Genomic DNA, 17,808 nt, shown 5'->3' with positions numbered 1-17,808 from the left:
CTTAACGTAGATGATATTGAATGTAATAAGAAATGGTTCCCTTCTGAGAAATTTTAACGTACCGTGTTAAACAAGACCAAAAGTCTTTCAAATAATGGAGGGACATCCAAGCGCAAACATTGTACTAGTGGATTTGCTATGGGGTCAAAGACATCACCGAGAGCCGCTTCTTCTGGCACTGATTGCAAAGGGACACCTTGTTCATAAGCGTCAGAACACCTTCCAGGCACTAGTCCACGTTCCACAGACACACATGCTGACTGCCCTGAACTGCAGGGCCAGGGAACCACCTGACAGCTAACAGTTGAACTTTAAAGCCCAAACAAAAATCCATCTCTTCTTTTTGGCTGGGAGTGGCCTTTCCTGGCCAGTTTCCATGGAGACAGATCCATAAAGATCATCTAAGAGTGACGGCTTGAAAAGTCAAGAGGTGAGCATCCTTCTCCTTCCTTCACTGGCTTGCCATCTGTACCCATCATAGCTCTCGAGGTGACCTGGTGATCTTTGAGTGTGCAGCTCATATTTGCTTCTCAGTATTTTGCTGTTATACCATTACATTGACATTATCTGCAACTGAACTATTCATGAGTCTTCATTCTGACCAAAATGTTAAAAATGTTGAATGAAAGCCTTAAAGATGAAGTGCTATGCAGCGTGAGATTGATTCCAGTAAGACGCTGTAGCTTTCCCTTTTCCCTTTCCTGTCTTTCCTTCCTTCCTTTCTTTCTTTTCTTTCTTTCTTCCTTCCTTCCTTCCTTTCTTTCTTTCTTTCTTTCTTTCTTTCTTTCTTTCTTTCTTTCTTTCTTTCTTTCTCTCTTTCTTTCCTTCTTTCTTTCTTTCTTTCTTTCTTTCTTTCTTTCTTTCTTTCTTTCTTTCTTTCTTTCTTTCTTTCTTTCTTTCTTTCTTTCCACATTATTTTTATTGGAAAGACAAATTTACAGAGAAAAGGAGAGACAAAGATCTTCCATCTGCTGGTTCACTCCCCAAAATGGCCACAATGGCTAGAGCTGAGCTGATTTGAAGCCAGGAGCCAGGAGCTTCCTCCAAGTCTCCTATGTAAGAGCAGGGTTCAAGGCTTTGGGCTATCTTCTACTGCTTTCCCAGGGTTTTTTTTTTTTCTTCTAGTGTAGAGAGCACCTTCTACCACAGTTTTCTTCCCACATAACCTCTTTGTTTCTTACGTGTCTTTCCTCTTTCAAGTTCTCTCTTAACAACTTAACCAAAAAGAAATATTATTTTAATGCCTTTTGCAATTCTGATGCTTTTTCTTTTCTCTTGTCTTTCTCTCAAACCTCATTTCGTTCCTCTGTGGGTTTCAGGATCTTTGATTTCGTTGTAGAAATGCTGCCTGCAACACACTGCAAATTGGTCTTTTGATATCCTTATTTGCATCCAGTTACCTTCGGTTCTGATTCTACACTGCCTTTCTGCATTTGCTCACTAAATCAAAGTGATCCGGGCCAGGCACTAGTATGTCTGAATCTGTTCTCTTTTTCTTCTGGATAAGACTAGTTGTTAGGACTTGATCTTTCCCTGATAAACATTTTAAGGAGCATCTCAGGCGACCTTCAGCTTGAGCTTCATGTGGCAAATGTATTTCCCAGTTCAAAGGTCTTAGGACCAACACGGTGGCCAGGGCAGAGGTGTTTAGCCCGGTTCTGGGCTTGCTACTCTAAGCTCAGTAGCTCTGAGTTAGGCGAGTCCTTCGGGTCAAGGCCATTGTTTACAAAGTTCAATGTCTGCAAGCCACTAATGAGTGATTCAGCTGTAATACAAAAATAATAAATCAAAGAATGCTAAGCAGAGGCAAATCTTAGAAGAGTGAATGCATTTTATGCCTTCCGAATGATCCAGAATAAAAGTTTAGGTTCTTAGTACCCTTGACTAGATACTGTCACATACACAGCCCCCACTCCCACCCTTGACCCCAAGGAGAGCTTCCCAGTGGTCAGCTGCACAGCGTTAGCCATTTAGTTCTAATGGTCGTTTTCCTGTTTTTGTTTTGTTTGCAGCTTCCTCCAGCTTTGCACCACAATTTGAAAAGAAGAGTGATAGAAAGATTCAAGAAATCCCTCTTCAGCCAGCAGAGCAACCCTTGTCATTTGAAATCTGAAATTAAAAAGGTATGGTGTTCTCTGTGCAGGAATTCTTTGGCTTACAAAAAGCATTTCACGAGAGAAACATTCTCTACCCGCTAGGCTCTGTAGTTTAAGCTGTGTTGTCCATCAAAGGATGTTATCTTAAGATGCATTTTTTTTTTGCCTCAGATATTTTTCACCCTTACTTCCTGTGGCTGCTATCCTGCCACGATGAACAGTTCTTTCAGTATTATTGCACACAGTATTTTCTCAAAGAGAAATGTTATTTGCTTCCTTTGACTAGAAATGTGTAGGATCGAGTCTCTGGTAGAGGACACCAGCCACTCGCCTTATTAGAGTGGTCTTCGACAAGACCTTCGGCTGCGGTATGCCACTCTGAAAAGGCGGCTCTGTGCGTGAGGTCGTGACCTTCAGCCTCTGAAAGCACTGAGGGCATGCTTTCTGACAGGTTCTTTCTGTCTTCAGCATGCTATAGTTTCCTCAACTTCGGATGCTGGCAGCCAGCTATTTCTCTTCAGATGTGTAGAAACCAAGTTACTAAATCAGAGGGGAAGAACAACCTCCACCTTTGTCTCATGACTCAGAGGATAGGAAATCCCTTTGCCCTACTTGTAGCGGTTTCGGCAGTCTCTGGAAGTGGCTATAAACTCTAGAAGGCTCTGCTGTCTCTATGAGGCTCGAGATACAAACAATTCAGGTCCTCCTGGATGGATAAGGGCACTTGGTTCCACTCCAACTTCCTATATTTAGCAGTTTCTTCATCAGTTTGCATCTTGGCATTGTCGTGCTGCCAGTGAACTTTTCCCCTTTGAGGTCCCTTTTTGCTCTAATGGATCCAGCAGTAAGCATAAACTCATTATTCAGAAAATAGGATAGATCCTCTGGTAAGAAATGCACACAATATATTTCTGCACTGTTGTCTTGTATCTGTGGCAATTGCTTAGACACACACACACACTCCACAAAGAAGATGGGAAGACATGGGCAGCTGCAGGTAGCACAGCTCCAGCCTGACCTCGGCAGAGTTCTTCCCTGGATTCCCAGTCGAGACAGAGCTGGAGGAGATCAAAAGAGGAGTGGAGGAGCCCTCAGATATCTATTTTATGATCTTTACACACTGTACCATGAATACCAATACATATATTTCAAAGTGACAGAAGCTCCAATCTCCTGTGGAAGGTTGCTAGGTTTTCAGATTCTTATTAAAATGCTGTTCAGGATAATCCGGTTTGTACACAAACATATTTTAGCAGAAATCCTAGTTTTATGAGTCCCAAACCTCTGCAGAGAAGCATCTGCTGCATCGAGGTAGCTGGGACACCCTTCCCACCCCCAATCCCATGCCCAGGGCAAATCATGTTCCCTTTTAGTACTCCTTTTAATTGTATCATTTATTACTACTTCTGCAATGAAGAGTTTGTTGTGTGTGTTTTTCATTTTGACACCACAATCCTCCCAGACCAGTGCCTGGATGTTCACATTTTGGAAACAGCTCTTATAGAAATGCTGCCACTTCCAGTTGGGCAGGTCATGTTCTATGGGAGAGCATCTGGATCAAAGGATCAACCCTAGCTGTCTCTTCTGGGGAGAGAGGGTGGCCTTTTCAGCTTGGCTCAGAAGTACGATGGGAATCTGGGGGGAATCCCTAGCCCCAGGTGATTCTAGCCCATAGTTGGCAGTGAGAATCATTGCATGGTAAGTTAACAATGTCATTTCAACCCATGCTTAAACCAGCTGGGAAGCCCTTTAAGGATGCGGCCATTCTAATGCACTGAGATTATTATTATCTGCTGCATATTAGAAGCGTCTGAAACTCTTCAACCCTGTGTTGCTGATCATGAGTTAATCCCCATGGGGGAAAATCCCTAGGGACCGGATCCCCAATGATTCCACTCTGAGCCAGTAGGGTCCAGTAGGGTCAGAGATTCCCACATTTATAGTACTCACTGATGACTTGGGGCATCTTGTTAGCACATGGTGTCTGAGCTGATGGCTTGGGGCAGAGTAGAGGCTGTGTCCTCCAAGCAGTGGTACCAGGAGATGGCTGCTATGGCTATGCAGCTCGTCCTTCGTGCAGCAGAACACAATGCCGACCCACTGGGAACTAATGGTCTGACAGTCTTGGCACTTGTTTTTATTAGGAGGACAGGCTATTTAGTTACCACAAATTGCTTATACCCTGAGCCTAAGACACTGCTTTTCTACTAGTGCCCAAGCGCTGTTGATAGCCATTTGTGAGCCGTTATTTAAGTAAGAAGATCAGGACGAGACACAATGACATCTCCCCTGTAACAGGGCGATCACACACAACTGCTTCTTGTCAGCCTCAGCCCTCCTGCGACTTCTCGTAGGTTCCCAGTTTGCACTACAGGGCAGATAAGTATGGCCAGGTTTACCTTATTTAACACAGACAGTCAAATTGACTTCCTAACTCCAGGCTTCTGACTCTAATCTTGACAGGCACGTTGCTCAGTTCCTCTGGCTTTTACTCATGACTTGGTGTGTCTGTAATGAGCATGCCTTATATTTTTCCAGTCTTTGGCAGAGACCCATGGATGCTTCATGAATCAGCAGCGCCCAGTGCATTTTTGTGTGAGCAGTCAAGAGGCTCCTGTTGCAAGGCCATCCCATCCAGGTGGGACAGGCCGTCATCCACTCTTTGCAGTGGATGAGTCAAAGTCTTGGGAGGGCAAGCTTCTGGTTATCAGGAACACAGGACAGTGATCTTTTAGCCAACTTCCGATTTTGGAATTCTTGGTTAGGAAAACAGACTTCAGTGGGAATGTAAACAGTGGCAGGGTGGCTTGTTGCCTAAGTGGGAGTGCAGTGGGATTCATTTCCTGGGGGGCTTAGAAAGTGGGGATGGGGCTGATGTTGGAGTGTCATCCCATCGGTGTACTTGCTTCATATGTGGGGGAATGTGTGTATGTTTCAATGTAAGAAAACCTTGAGTGCGAACACTGGACATTTCTGTGAGAAAAACGACCCAGAGGAACGTGATAGGAAAATAGATAGAAAAGGAGCTGTAAGAAAAAATGAAAAGTTTAGGCAATGTGTTAGCAACGGCATAGCTCAGTCAAAGAAGACGAGGAGAACCAAAAGAAGTGAGAGCAGAGGACTGGAAAACACAGTGGGATGGAGCATATGAAGAACATTTCTCATTCTGGCTCCAAATTTCATTTGTTGGACTCCATTTCTTTCGCATCCCTACCTCAGTTGATTAGATTCCAAATGCTTTCTATGGCTGTTGCACACTAAACCTAGCCTTTATGATATGGAAAGAGATTGGGGTAGTTTGGGAAATCTCATAGTGATTAATAGCTTTTCCGTGTTTTTATCTAGTTAGGTTTTTCTTTAAAAATATTCTATTCTCAACTGGCCAATTAACTGCTGGTTCAATACTTGCTCAAAAATCAGTGGATTTTTTTTTTCTTTTTTGATGGGGGAAGGATTTGTTTCTCATAGATTTACTTGGTGGGCTTAGTTTAGAAACATTGTTTCTTGTAATAGTAGATACTAGTTCTGGGAGGAGTAGCACTTTCATGTCTGTTCAGAAGGAAAAATCTCATCCATTCTTCTGTGCAAGAACCACAGGGACAGCCCTGCACCAGGGTGGCCTTGTGCAATGCTAGGGCAGGATGGCCAGAGGCCATCAGTGCACCCAACTGCAGGGCTGCCGGGTCACAGACATTGCGATGCCACCTACTTGGGGAGCAGTCACGTTGCCATCTGGCAGGTCCAGAATAAATCACCACCTTCTCTTTCTCCTTCCTTCCTGTGACCACATGGGAATCACTGGGGCTTCAGCTTTCCTTCTGCTCAGTCATTAGGTCTCATTGCTGTACTTTGGCTGTGAATTCTAAGCCATTGATGTCACAGGGGACTTTTCATAGCACGGGTGAGTTGACTTGACCTTTCATGGTCAGACACCCACAGTTCTGGCCCTGGTTGTGCCACTTAATAGCTGCAATCCTGGCAAGTTAATTTACTTCTCATTCTCTTTGCAAAGTGGGGAGAAGGCTTACCTTGGAGGGTAATAGTTAAGAGCAAAGTGGAGGGGCCTGGTATGGTAGCCTAGTACCTAAAGTCTTCACTTTGTATGAGCCAGGACCCAATATGGGCACTCGCTCACATCCCGGCTGCTTCACCTTCCATCCAGTTCCCTGCTTGTGGCCTGCAAAAGCAGTCGAGGACGGCCCCCACGCCTTGGAACCCTGCATCCACATGGGAGACCCGGAAGAAGCTCCTCACACTCTTTTCATTTATTTATTTTTCTGATCTTATTCTCCAGTCCATCTTTCCAGACTGACATATCTTAAACATTTGGTTTTGTAAATGATCATATTTTTTAATGCTCATATTTGAAAGCTCCTAGAAGCAGCTTCGAGTTTCCCGAGCGATCATCTTCACATCTCTTCATCCTGTTGTTTGTAGGAGTCCTGTCATGGTCTCTCCACACGCACTGGGATTTCCCAAGTTCGTTCGAACTGGTTAGTCCGTTGCAGTGCACACAGAGTGGTCTTCCAGGATGTACCATGGAATACACCCCCTCCACCCCCCACCACCACACAGACACAGGGCAGGGGATAAAGAATGACACAGAGAGAGAGATATTAGTATAAAATGCAAAGATCCCCACCATGACATTTCCAATTCTGTTGGATCCTCATTTGTCCACCTCTCCCGTCACATCTCATATATCGCCCTTGCCCCTGCCGGCTTCATGCCAGGCACAGCTCCTTTTCCACAGTGCATTGATCATCCATGCGATCGTGTGTCTGTCTTAGTGTTTAACCTACCACTGCTGCATTCTGTGTTTATTGTTGTTCATTATTTTCAGTTCGTAGTGTAAGTTTTACTTTCTTAGAAAAATTATTTCTGGCTAAGTCAAATTAGTTACTTTGCCAAGGCATGGGCCTGTCCTTCAGAGCATTCGGCACAGCGCTAGCTTGACTTGCATCCAGGCGGACATCTATCTCATTTATAGATTTCTTCCCAAGCAGGTGGCAGGCTTCAAGAGTATAACTTTTGGGGCCCAGCATGGTAGCCTAGGAGCTAAAATCCTCACCTTGCATGCCCCGGAATCTCATAGGGCACTACTTTGTGTCCCAGCAGCTCCTCTTCCCATTCAGCTCCCTGCTTGTGGCCTGGGAAAGCAGTCATGGACAGCCCAAAGCCTTGAGACCCTGCACCCGCATGGGAAACCTGGAGGAGGCTCCGGGCTCTTGGCTTCAGATCAGCATAGGTGCAGCCATTGTGGTCACTTGGGGAGTGAATCAGCAAATGGAAGATCTTCCTCTCTGTGTCTCCTCCTTTCTGTATATCTGACTTTCCAATAAAACTAAAACATTTTTTTTTTAAAAAAAGGAGTGCAACTTTTGGCCATCAATGGAATTTTTTCATTGCTTAGTGATTGCAATTAGTAATTGATTAAAACAAAACAACCTCATTGGACACAGTGGTACTTGTTTTCCTTATGTCATCCTGAATCCCTGTATCTCCATAATATGGACTCATGTTCTGTCCCTTTTGTCATTTGATCATTAATGTGTAACACCCAGCCTGTGCCCTCAATCCTCCCATCCCTACCTGGGTGTCCTTTTCACTTCCTTCTGTCCATGTACACCCATCCCCTAAAGACCCAGCTCTGGTGTTTGCCCTGTGGAACCTGTAAAAACCATGTCAGTCTCCACGTAGCCCCTTCATTCTCCAAGTTAGAACCCACCGCCTCATTTCGCATCTAATGACGCGTTGCACCTGCTTGATATTTCGTGCGCATCAGTCTATTTTCCCAGTCAGATTGTAGTTGCATAGAAACCAAGACATTTGTATGTTCTGTTCAGCTGATAAAACACCTCATCCGACACATAGTCAGGGACAAACACAGATATTTGCTGAACAAATATATATCTCTGTAAACTAAACTGCAGAAATGTAGTAGTTCTGGGTGTCCCTAAAATATAAGTAATTTAACTTGGGTTCTAATGTAAGACTGATGAAATTTTGGTTTTGCATTCATTTAATGTCCCACTACTCAGGATTTGCTGTGCCTGAGCTAACAGAGACTGCTAATGCTACACTAAGTCCTGGGAATCTTAGAGACTCCATGTCCCCAAGTTTCAAATCAATGAAAGGGATTTGAAATGCCTTAAGGGATTTAAAGTGGCAGTTTTGATCTTTTTAGGTCATAATCAACATACTGTTTTTTTTTCTTTTTTGAGGTTTTAAATCTTTAGGATGCAGTGCATACACTTAATAAATGTAAATAAACTTTTTAGTTTTTACTCCTATACTAAATCATAGGAAAAAAAAACCTACATGAAATGTTTGAAGATCAATACCAGGAAACCATTTTCAACATTACTGGACGTACTAAGAAGCTTATTGAAGGCGACCTGGCAGCTGGGCTCTGAGAAATACAGAATCCTCAGGGCTGTCTCACTCCATGACACCCACAGTCCCGATGAGAAACTTACTGAGGGAATGATTACATGGTTCTCCTGCCTTAGGCAATGCATCATTGTACAATGATTGCTTAAACAAATGTTTGTTTATTTGAAAGTAAGAGAGAATTACATATGCTTGTTCATTTCTCAAATGGCTGCATGGTAGGGACTGAGCCAAGAGGCCACAAGGTAGGACTTTCATCTGGGTCTCCCGTGTGGGTTTAAGGGCGTGAACACCTGGTACATCTTTCACAGGTCAGTATCAGGAGGCTGGATCAGAAGTTAAGCAGTTAGGACTCAAACTGGTGCCCATATGGGATGCCAGCATTATAGGTTGCGGCTTCACTTGATATAGCACAATGCCAGCCCTGTGGTCTTAATACCTTGTCTATAACAGATGGGTTATTAATTTTAATTAGTCAACATGGAAGTAAGGAAAAACAATTTTTAAGAATGAGAAAGATGGATCTATATATTTTTCTGGTGTATGGTAGGTATGTAGCAACATACAACTTAAAAAACACATAAGTGCATTGTATTCAGAATATAAAATATTATGTGACTGGAGCCGTGCTGTGGCATAGTGGGTAAAGCTGATGCTTGCGATGTTGGCATCCCATTTGGACTCCAGTTCAAGTGTTGGCTGCTTCACTTCCAATCCAGCTCCTTGCTAATGGTCTGGGAAAAGCAACAGAGGATAGCCCAAGTACTGGGGTCCCTGCTACTCAGCTGGGAGACCTGGATGAAGTTCCCGGCTCTCAGCTTCAATTTACACCATCCCTGGTTATTGCAACCATCTGGGAGTTAGATAAAAGACTCTTTGTGTCTTCCCCTTTTCTCTGTAACTCTGATTTTCAATTAAATAGATAAGTCATTAAAAACGTATTGATGGGAAGATTTGTTGTTGATTGCTAACATAAATATCCTATTGAAGTATAACAATGTATAATGCGTGCAGTGAGGCACATTTGCAGCTGTATGAACTTGTACATAATATGTATTCAGCTGAGTGGTCATCACCCACATCAATTTAAGAACATTTTCAGCCTTGCAAAAGGTTGCTATCTGGTGGGACCTCCCATCCCGTCACGATGTTATCATTATGCTGATTTGTATTGCCATTGATTAGTTTGGTCTGATCATGAACATTTTTCTAAGTCAAGTCATGCATTAAGTAGTTTGCTTTAGGCTTTTTTTTTTTTTAATTCACATTCATCAATGCTGCTTTGTGTATTCATAGTTGTTTATTTTTATCGTTTTGTAGAATTCCATGACATGAATGCATCCTAGTGTATCCGTCAATCCCAAGGCCATTGGGAGTTTTCCCTTTGGGAATTTACATGAAGGTGCTATGGGCATTCTTGTGTCTACATTCTGATGAACATAGGTCCTCCTTCCTCTGTGTGAATCCTTGAGCATGAGGCCTCTGTTCTGGAAGTGTTGTAGAGTAAGCGTGTTGTTTGATTATAGGGTACACTCCCTGTTTTCCCAAATGACTCACAGTGATTTAACATATGAACAGAATATGTGAATCCAAGGTAATTACTGTTGCATAGTCCAAATTGTGCCAGTCATTTCGGGTTTGTTAGTATGACTTGGCATCTCAAAGTATATTAACTGAGAATCTAAAACTTAGCCAGACCAAATGCTTGTGGAAATTAAAGGTGAAAGAAAGTTGAAACCCATGTACAGCCTAAAATTCCATTAAAAAATTTAGGTTTACTGAAGGACTTTGAATAGTCAGAATCTTAATAAATTCTATCATTTGGAGAATTACTCTTTCCTTCAGGGTAGTTTATGAGAATTGATATTTCTAGGTTAAAGTTAATTAAATAGTGATTTAGAAAAATGCTTTTAAGAAACTTGTTTTCCTTGGTCTAACAACAAGGCACTTTTCAAAGCAGATATATGAAAAAGGAACATGATTTGGAATAAACCTATTGGTCTCTTGAATAATTGGAGTTTATTCTTCCTACACCTGATAAAAAATAACAACCTGGTATCCTAGGCTCATGTTATTATTTTTGTATCCATTTTTAGTTTGCTCTCATAAAGCAGTAAAAGTGTTTTTTCCCCTCCTGCCTCCTTGTGACCAGGGAATTGTCTAACTTGCTTTCACTGTGATTTGCCTGCTTCCAATTTATAGGTTATTTTGAAAGGCAGGAGATGTTTATCTGTTTACCATGGAATGAAAATCATATAGCACTAAATTTTCTGTGCAGAGATGCAGGGTGCTGGAAACCCTCTCAAAGGGCTTCTGCCATCTCCTCCCCCCCCCGCCCGCCCCCACGTGTGAAATAAGAGGCTCTTTTGCTTTTTTTGGTTTCAGTTATCTCAGGGGTCTCCAGAACCGATTGAACCCAACTTTTTCACAGCAGATTACCATTTGTTACGTCATTCGTCGGATGGAAAAAGCCTGTCCCCCAGTGACCCTACAGGTAATGGTGGGCGCCGTGGATAATCTGGATCAACAGCAATCCCTGAAAGATTATCTTCAATTTAAAAGGAAAAAAATAAATAGGGCTTCTTTGGATTTTCTGTGGCAACAGTTAAAAAGGGACATATGGTAGGAATCTCGAAATTCCCCGAGATGTATCTCCCCCTGTGGCGGCAAGTCCCTTGATCATTTATTAATACCACAAACAAGAGAGGGATCTGTGTGGGTGAATTGCATTTCCTTTTATTTCTTTGTGCTTATCTGATGATGGGAAATCAAATACCCGAGAGCATCTAGGGAGATGAAAGAACAGACATGAAAAAAGTTTAAATTTTCCAGCTGCAGGAAGCTTGGAGCTTACCTAAAGACTCCACATCAGACCTATTTATTTATTTTGTTCTTTTTAGCATGCATTTCACAAGGAAAGGCAGTGTCACCCGTGGACTAAAGGTGCAGATTGTGCAAACCGGAGTGCATAGTATAACTGACCTTAGACAAAGCTATTGAACCTCTCTAAACTCCCAATTTCCTTGCCAATAAAATGGAAATGAAAAAAAAACCACCTAGTCACTTATTATTAAATATAAATAAAAATAAATAGTGCTGCATCCTGAAGTTATAATGAGGATCCCAGAATAAACAAAATATTTCAGGCCAATGGCAGGGGCTAGTACCAGTGTCAGGTCCCAGAACTTTTCTTGTTACATATGAATTCTCACTTTCTTGAGAAGATTTGTTTCTTTCGTTGGAAGGCAGTTACAGAAAGAGAGAGAGAGAGTTCTTCCATCTGTTGGTTTACATTCCAAATGGGCTCAACAGGGGGGACTGGACCAGGTCAAAGTCAGGAGCCAGGAACTTGTTCCAGGTAGCCCATGTTGGTGGTAGGGGAACAAGCACTCAGACTGTTCAGTGCTTTCCCAGGCATTCTGCAAGGAGCTGAATCAGAAGTGGAACAGCAAGGACCCCATCCATGTCAGGCCTATCCATGATGCCAGTTTTGCAAGTGGTGGCTTTTACCTGTTCCACCACAGTGCCACCCACTCTATTTGAAATTTGAAGAGGAAGCTTCAAGAGTCTCTAAGTCATTTTGGAGTCCCATAAACTATAGTTATGTCACTTGAAAACATGGCTAGCAGTGAGCCATTCCCAGTTAAGACTTGCCGTCACTCCAGCTTAGAAGCATGCATTGTGCTGCTGTTCCCTAGCAAATTATTTCGAGGAGACATAATCAAACTTTCTTCAAGTCTTGAACTGCTGAGTGAAAGCCAACCCCGAGGCAGGCTGACTTTCATTTAAAATAGTCTCTCTCTGAGACATCTGAAGGATGCAGATCAAATATTGTCTGAAGTCATTTGCTTTGAAAAGCCTCTCCAGGACAGGTGTATTCATCATTGGCAGGCCCCACTTCTCCTTATTATAGGAATGCCAAAGAAATGAAAAATGCACCTGCAAGTCTCTCAAAAGCCTGGGAGTTGCCATACAATTTCCAGAGCAGCTGGATACTCCACGCTAGAGCTGACCAGGCCTGGCACCTGGGGTAGCAGGTTGGGCACAAGCAAAGATGACAGAGCCTGCTGGCACGGCGGGGAACACCTTTCAACATGGCTTTACAGATGAGCTGCCTGCACTCATATTTCACGTCTCCTTCTGTCTTTAAATGATTTTTGATTTCTTTATCCAAAGTGGCAAGACAACTCTACCTGCAGTCTGTGTTAATTGATCTGAGTTGGAGCTCGGTACCAACTTGGGCTGTTTGGTTTCTGCTGCTGGCATGCCATGTTCTCACCAACCATCAAAATGTTTTCTGGAATGAGTGCTTGCTGTTTCCCTTTAGGTGACCTGAAAGGCACAGATATTTGGTATCTTTAGCTTTTTATTATTTCTAAGAAGATTTACTTCTTTTTAATTGGAAAGTCAGATATACAGAGGAGGAGAGACAGAGAGGAAGATCTTCCATCTGTTGATTCACTCCCCAAGTGGCCACAGTGGCTGCAGCTGCGCTGATCCAAAGCCAGGAGCCAGGAACCTCCTGCAGGTCTGCCACATGGGAGCAGGGTCTCAAGGCTTTGGGCCATCCTTGACTGCTTTCCCAGGCCACAAGCAGGGAGCTGGATGGGAAGAGGGGCTGCCAGGGTTAGAACCAGCGCCCATATGGGATCCTGGTAGATGCAAGGCAAGGATTTTAGCTCCTAGGCTACCGAGCGAGACCCTGACTTTCTGTTTTTGTGTCCCTAAAGAATTTTTCTTTTGAGCAAATATATATTTTGTATATGGATTGAGGAAACATTATTTAAAATTTCTGCCTCAGAAACTTTTTTGGGAATCACTCCTTCCCTTCCTTAACACAAACACACATCCAACTGTCTTAATTGGCCTTTATAACATGGGCAATTCCCCCAAATATTTGTGTATTGCTTTTTTGATGGCCAGTCCAAAGCAGCTAGCTCTTAGAGAGATCCAGAGTTTGACTAGTCAAGGCCAAAGTTCTTTGGGATTGCCCTAGAAAAGTCTGTGTCATTAAGAGCCTGATCTCTTTTTCACTGCAGTTAGAGTCGCAATAATGACCAAGGGATTGTGAACAGAACGTCAGATTTTCTGCATTTTATCTGTTGCAGGCCTGCCCACCAGCTTGGATTTAGAGGAAGGAATAACATATGAAGAGATGCAGGTGAGATGTTTGCAATGCCTGCGATGAGTTTTGGTTGCTTTTAATTCACTGCTAGCCTGATTTTCTCTCTCTCGTTTTTTCCCCTTCGATTTCAGACTGTGATTGAAGAAGTTCTAGAGGAAAGTGGCTATTACAATTTTACCTCTAGCAGGTGAGACCCATGTGTGGGAGATGCATGGTGACCGGTGACCATTGGGTGGTAGATCTGATTTTTCTATTTTTGATTATAGAGGTTGTTTAAATTTTTTTATTTTAAAAACTTCTATGAAGTATCTTTGGTCTGATTGAATAGAGCTGTGGGTAGGGCATCATTGCTCGTCCAGTGATGCAATAGCTACTGTGTTTTCTGTAGAAACTGAAAAGGGTGATCCCTGAGTAGTGATTTACTTCCATAAATAACTGATGAATGGAATGACTGGAAAAGCATTTCCAGGATATTTTCTTTAATCAAACATCTATTTGTCATATTCTAGAAGAGCCGGAAGTCTAGGTTTCCATCCCTGAAATTGAATCATTATTCATATATGGTGCTAGAATTAAAAAAAAAATAACGCAAATTTCCCTTTGGGAAAGGGACTTCTTTGCTGTGCGCTGCCACCTGCTTACTCTCTGTAAGAAACCTTGGTTTACCAGGGCTATATGACCTTCTCATATAACTACTATTGGTTCTCTTAAAACATACCCAGTGTCTACCACATCTTAGTTCCTGCATTCTTACTGTTGGGCTGGGAATTTACATGTGATTATTAGTTTGTTGGAGAGGTAATTCAAGAAAACATGAGTATGGGAAAGAGGAAATGATTTAACAGAGGTTTCTTAACCAAAGAGGTTACCATTGTGCGTGGCTGTAACTGTATCCCACAATGGAAATCTGAAAGCCAGTGGTTAACACATGCATTAGAGTTAGCCCATCAAAGAGAGACGATGGTGGGGGTCCTTAGCCCTCAGCTTCAGTCAGTTTGAGATCTTTCCGCACAGGAAGTGTTCATTCCCAGGTGTTTCTGATGTGCTATTAAAGGTGAGCAGAGATGGCTCTAGAGGCCCGAGAAATACTCGGCAGGAAAGGTAATGCAGACACTAGCATGGGAATCTGAGCAACCTGAAGGGGTAAGGGCGCTGTGTGCCCAATACACATGAGTTGTCTCAAGTCACCCACTCAGAGCTGAGTCATCAGATTGATTGCAAACATCCAGCACATTGCAGCAGGCTCAAGGCTGTCGAGCAGGCAGAGTCCTGTGGAGTGTGTCTCCTGATATGGCCTTTGTGTCTGGAGGATCTGCCTTCCTTTCTACCTGGTGAAGCTATTTAGTGACAAATTATTCCAGAGGTCATCAGTAAGCCAATGCCTGTGGTAAGAGAAAGAGGACTCAGAAACACCAGCTTAAGGTCATTATATGGAGATTAGATGCTTTTTAAAGATTACTTTGGTCTCCGTATTTTATCTTTTTTTTTCTTCTTCCATTTCAATGAGATTTTCTTATGAATCACATGGAGATTGTTCATCTACTTGCTCCTTTGGTTTGATAATATATTTCCAGAATTCCACCTCTGTAAATTTAGTTCTGTTGTGACTTGTGACTGCAAAGAAAAGATGAATGATTCTCATTTTCCAAAGATTTATTGTTAGTAGAAGTTACCGTTCTCTGCAACTGCTCTCCTCCCACCAGCTGTAGAGGAACTTCTGAGTTTTTAGTTTCTACTTGAGGACTGGTCTTTTTTTTAAAAAAAGGTTTATTTATTTATTTGAAGATTAGAGTTACAGAGAGAGACATCTTCGATCTGCTGTTCATCCTCGAAGTAGCCACAGTAACTGGAACTGGACCCTCTGAAAGTGAGGAACTTGGGTTTTGTCTGGCTCTCCTGAATAGTTGCAGGGGCCAACACAATCGATATCCCAAAAATCCAGGACTCAAATTGGTCATCGTATAGGATGCCGGCCTTGAAGGCAGAGGCTTAACCAGCCCTGTGCCACATAACCAGCCCTCATTTGACCATTTTGGAAGAATGCTAACAGCCATTTCCTTTTCTGGAGCAGTAAATGTCCCAAGATATCTCATTGAGGGGAAAAAAAATACAAAAATCCGTTAGCCATGTTTGTTTATCAGAGTCTTTTCCTCATCACACCCATACATGGAACACAAGTTGAGATACTCTGTTCCGGCTGTGTGGCAGGATGTGGGAAAAGCTTCCCATTCGTCCTCCAGGATCCGCCCAGTCCTGCTGTGGTTCTCATAGTCACATCACCGCAGAGCGTTAGAGAATGATCTTTATGAAATAACACTTTTCAGAGAGAATCGCCAGCTTCATTCCTTTATCATCCATGACTACAACTTAACACTGTCCCTTCAAGCTTATACATACACCGGTGCGTAAAGTGTCTGAGCACATATGTGTGCTTTGAACTTTGCTTTTAGGGCTTGAATTTGGTGAAAGAGGAGGGATCATGTCTCATCCATCAGCAGTCTTTGGGGCAAGAGTTCTGGAATGTTAAAATAGTTCTGGGAGAATGCATGAGCTGTTGGTTTTGGAGGATGTGTCAGCCGCAAAATACAGCTTTAGGAAAAGCTAAGTGCAGAAATAACAGCTAGGACCCCTGACCAAAAGAGAGGTTTCTCATACAAGGGCTTTTGGGAAAGGGGAGTTAAGAGTGAACGATAAAGGAAATAATAATAAAAAGATCAGAAGAGGCCCGGCTGGCCTCCGAAAATAGGCCGTGTTGATCATTTGCAGCAGCGTATGAGGACTGATAGTTCCCATCCACAGAAATCCAGGTCCTTAGCAGAAGGAGCTGGCCTAATGCCTTACTGTATCGTTGTCTGTGTGAGTAAAACAGGTGAGTTTTAGGAACAGTAGACGACAAGATGTATATCATCTTTTTGAGTACACAACAGTATTCTCTTAAATATGTGCTGAGAAATAACAAACGAGATAAAATCTACATCAAATCAGCCTGCATTACTTCATTTCCCAAATTGACTGTTGGATATATAAAATTATTTTAAGGTTTTAGCTCCTATTGAGTGATTACTTAAAAAAGGACTGCTGGCAGTGAGCATCGGAAGAGGTATCTTTCTAAAAATGTTCCCATTTTAATAAAAAGCATTTTTTTTAACCCACTGTGATTTATTCAAATGCATGTCCGAACCATGGGCTTTTGAAAGTGAATGTGAGAATTAAAATACTTGTCACTGCAGAGAACTGTGTCTATTTCTGCTTTTTTCCCAGGTACCACTCCTATCCATGGGGGACCAAGAATCACCCCACGAAAAGATGAAAATGCCGCATCTCAAATGGACTCGGGTTTCCCAGCAAAGTTCAAGTTCTGGACTTCAGCCGCTACTTGCAGGATGCCCGGAGCCTGGGTGCTGCCAGGAAGATGTGAAAGAGAAAAGACCAGAATGCCATGGGGCCTGTAGGACCTCCTGCTGGAATTGTGTGGTGGAATGGATGACAGCTGCAATGTTCAGGGGTTCCGTTCCAAGGTGTGTGATGCCCAGACGGCGGGGTTGTCCCTGTCTCCCTGGGAGAAGAGTCTGCAGCATGAATCCATCTGTAAGGGGACTAAGTATCCTCACGCTCCAGAACTTTCCTCCAAGGCGAAAAAAAAGAAAGTCCTATTTTTCAGATGAATATTTTATACTCAGGATTGCTAAAGCAATGTTTAAAGGTATCTAATTTTCTTTGTATAAAAGCGATTGTTCTAGATAAAGAAAACTATAGGACTCAGAATGGCATACTGTATACACCATTTCTCTCTATCTTAAAAGAAATTAAAAAGGTATAGTTGATTTTTAAAAATGTAACAGTTGGTTCTGTCTTAACCACTTGGGTGCTGGTGGCCTTGAACCATGATACAATGTAGACAGTATTTGTAATTTTGCACAGCCTCTATGAATAACTCTTAAGTGTTAGGTTTAAGTTAGATTTAGGTTAGATATAATGTATACATGTATATATATGTATATATATGTATATATATATGGAGAAAGAAGTTTTGATTAGACTAATGCTTTGCTGCTGATCAGCTTTGTGCTATTTTTAGAGCACTTTGAAGAATTCACAGAATTTATAAAAGAGATGCAATATCCCTTCTTTCAAGTCCTTTCTTACAAAAATTATCTACAATGCTTATCGGTTTATATTGTTTGGAAATTCAAA

The 17,808-nt window shown here is 42.4% G+C and overlaps 1 protein-coding gene across 4 annotated transcripts in view; it reads left to right on the top strand.

Annotated features, from left to right (window-relative positions):
* NEK10 (NIMA related kinase 10) overlaps positions 1-17,457 on the top strand; it is a 144,191-nt gene extending 126,734 nt beyond the window's left edge. For 3 of the 4 annotated variants that reach the window (XM_040965365.1, XM_040965358.1, XM_040965349.1), the window contains 5 exons: positions 2,013-2,123; positions 10,875-10,983; positions 13,598-13,650; positions 13,746-13,801; positions 16,876-17,457. In XM_040965365.1, coding sequence (XP_040821299.1) covers positions 2,013-2,123; positions 10,875-10,983; positions 13,598-13,650; positions 13,746-13,801; positions 16,876-16,924 — 378 coding nt within the window. In that variant the 3' untranslated portion in view covers positions 16,925-17,457. Of the gene's footprint in view, positions 1-2,012; positions 2,124-10,874; positions 10,984-13,597; positions 13,651-13,745; positions 13,806-16,875 lie in introns of those variants that run through there. The other variant, XM_040965374.1, reaches the window with a different exon arrangement.
* The last annotated feature ends 351 nt before the right edge of the window (positions 17,458-17,808 follow it).

Source organism: Ochotona curzoniae, unplaced genomic scaffold, assembly GCF_017591425.1.
Source record: "Ochotona curzoniae isolate NIBS_2020 unplaced genomic scaffold, NIBS_Ocur_1.0 contig_1302, whole genome shotgun sequence".
Lineage (NCBI taxonomy): Eukaryota > Metazoa > Chordata > Mammalia > Lagomorpha > Ochotonidae > Ochotona > Ochotona curzoniae.
This window is presented reverse-complemented; position numbering and strand designations above follow the sequence as displayed.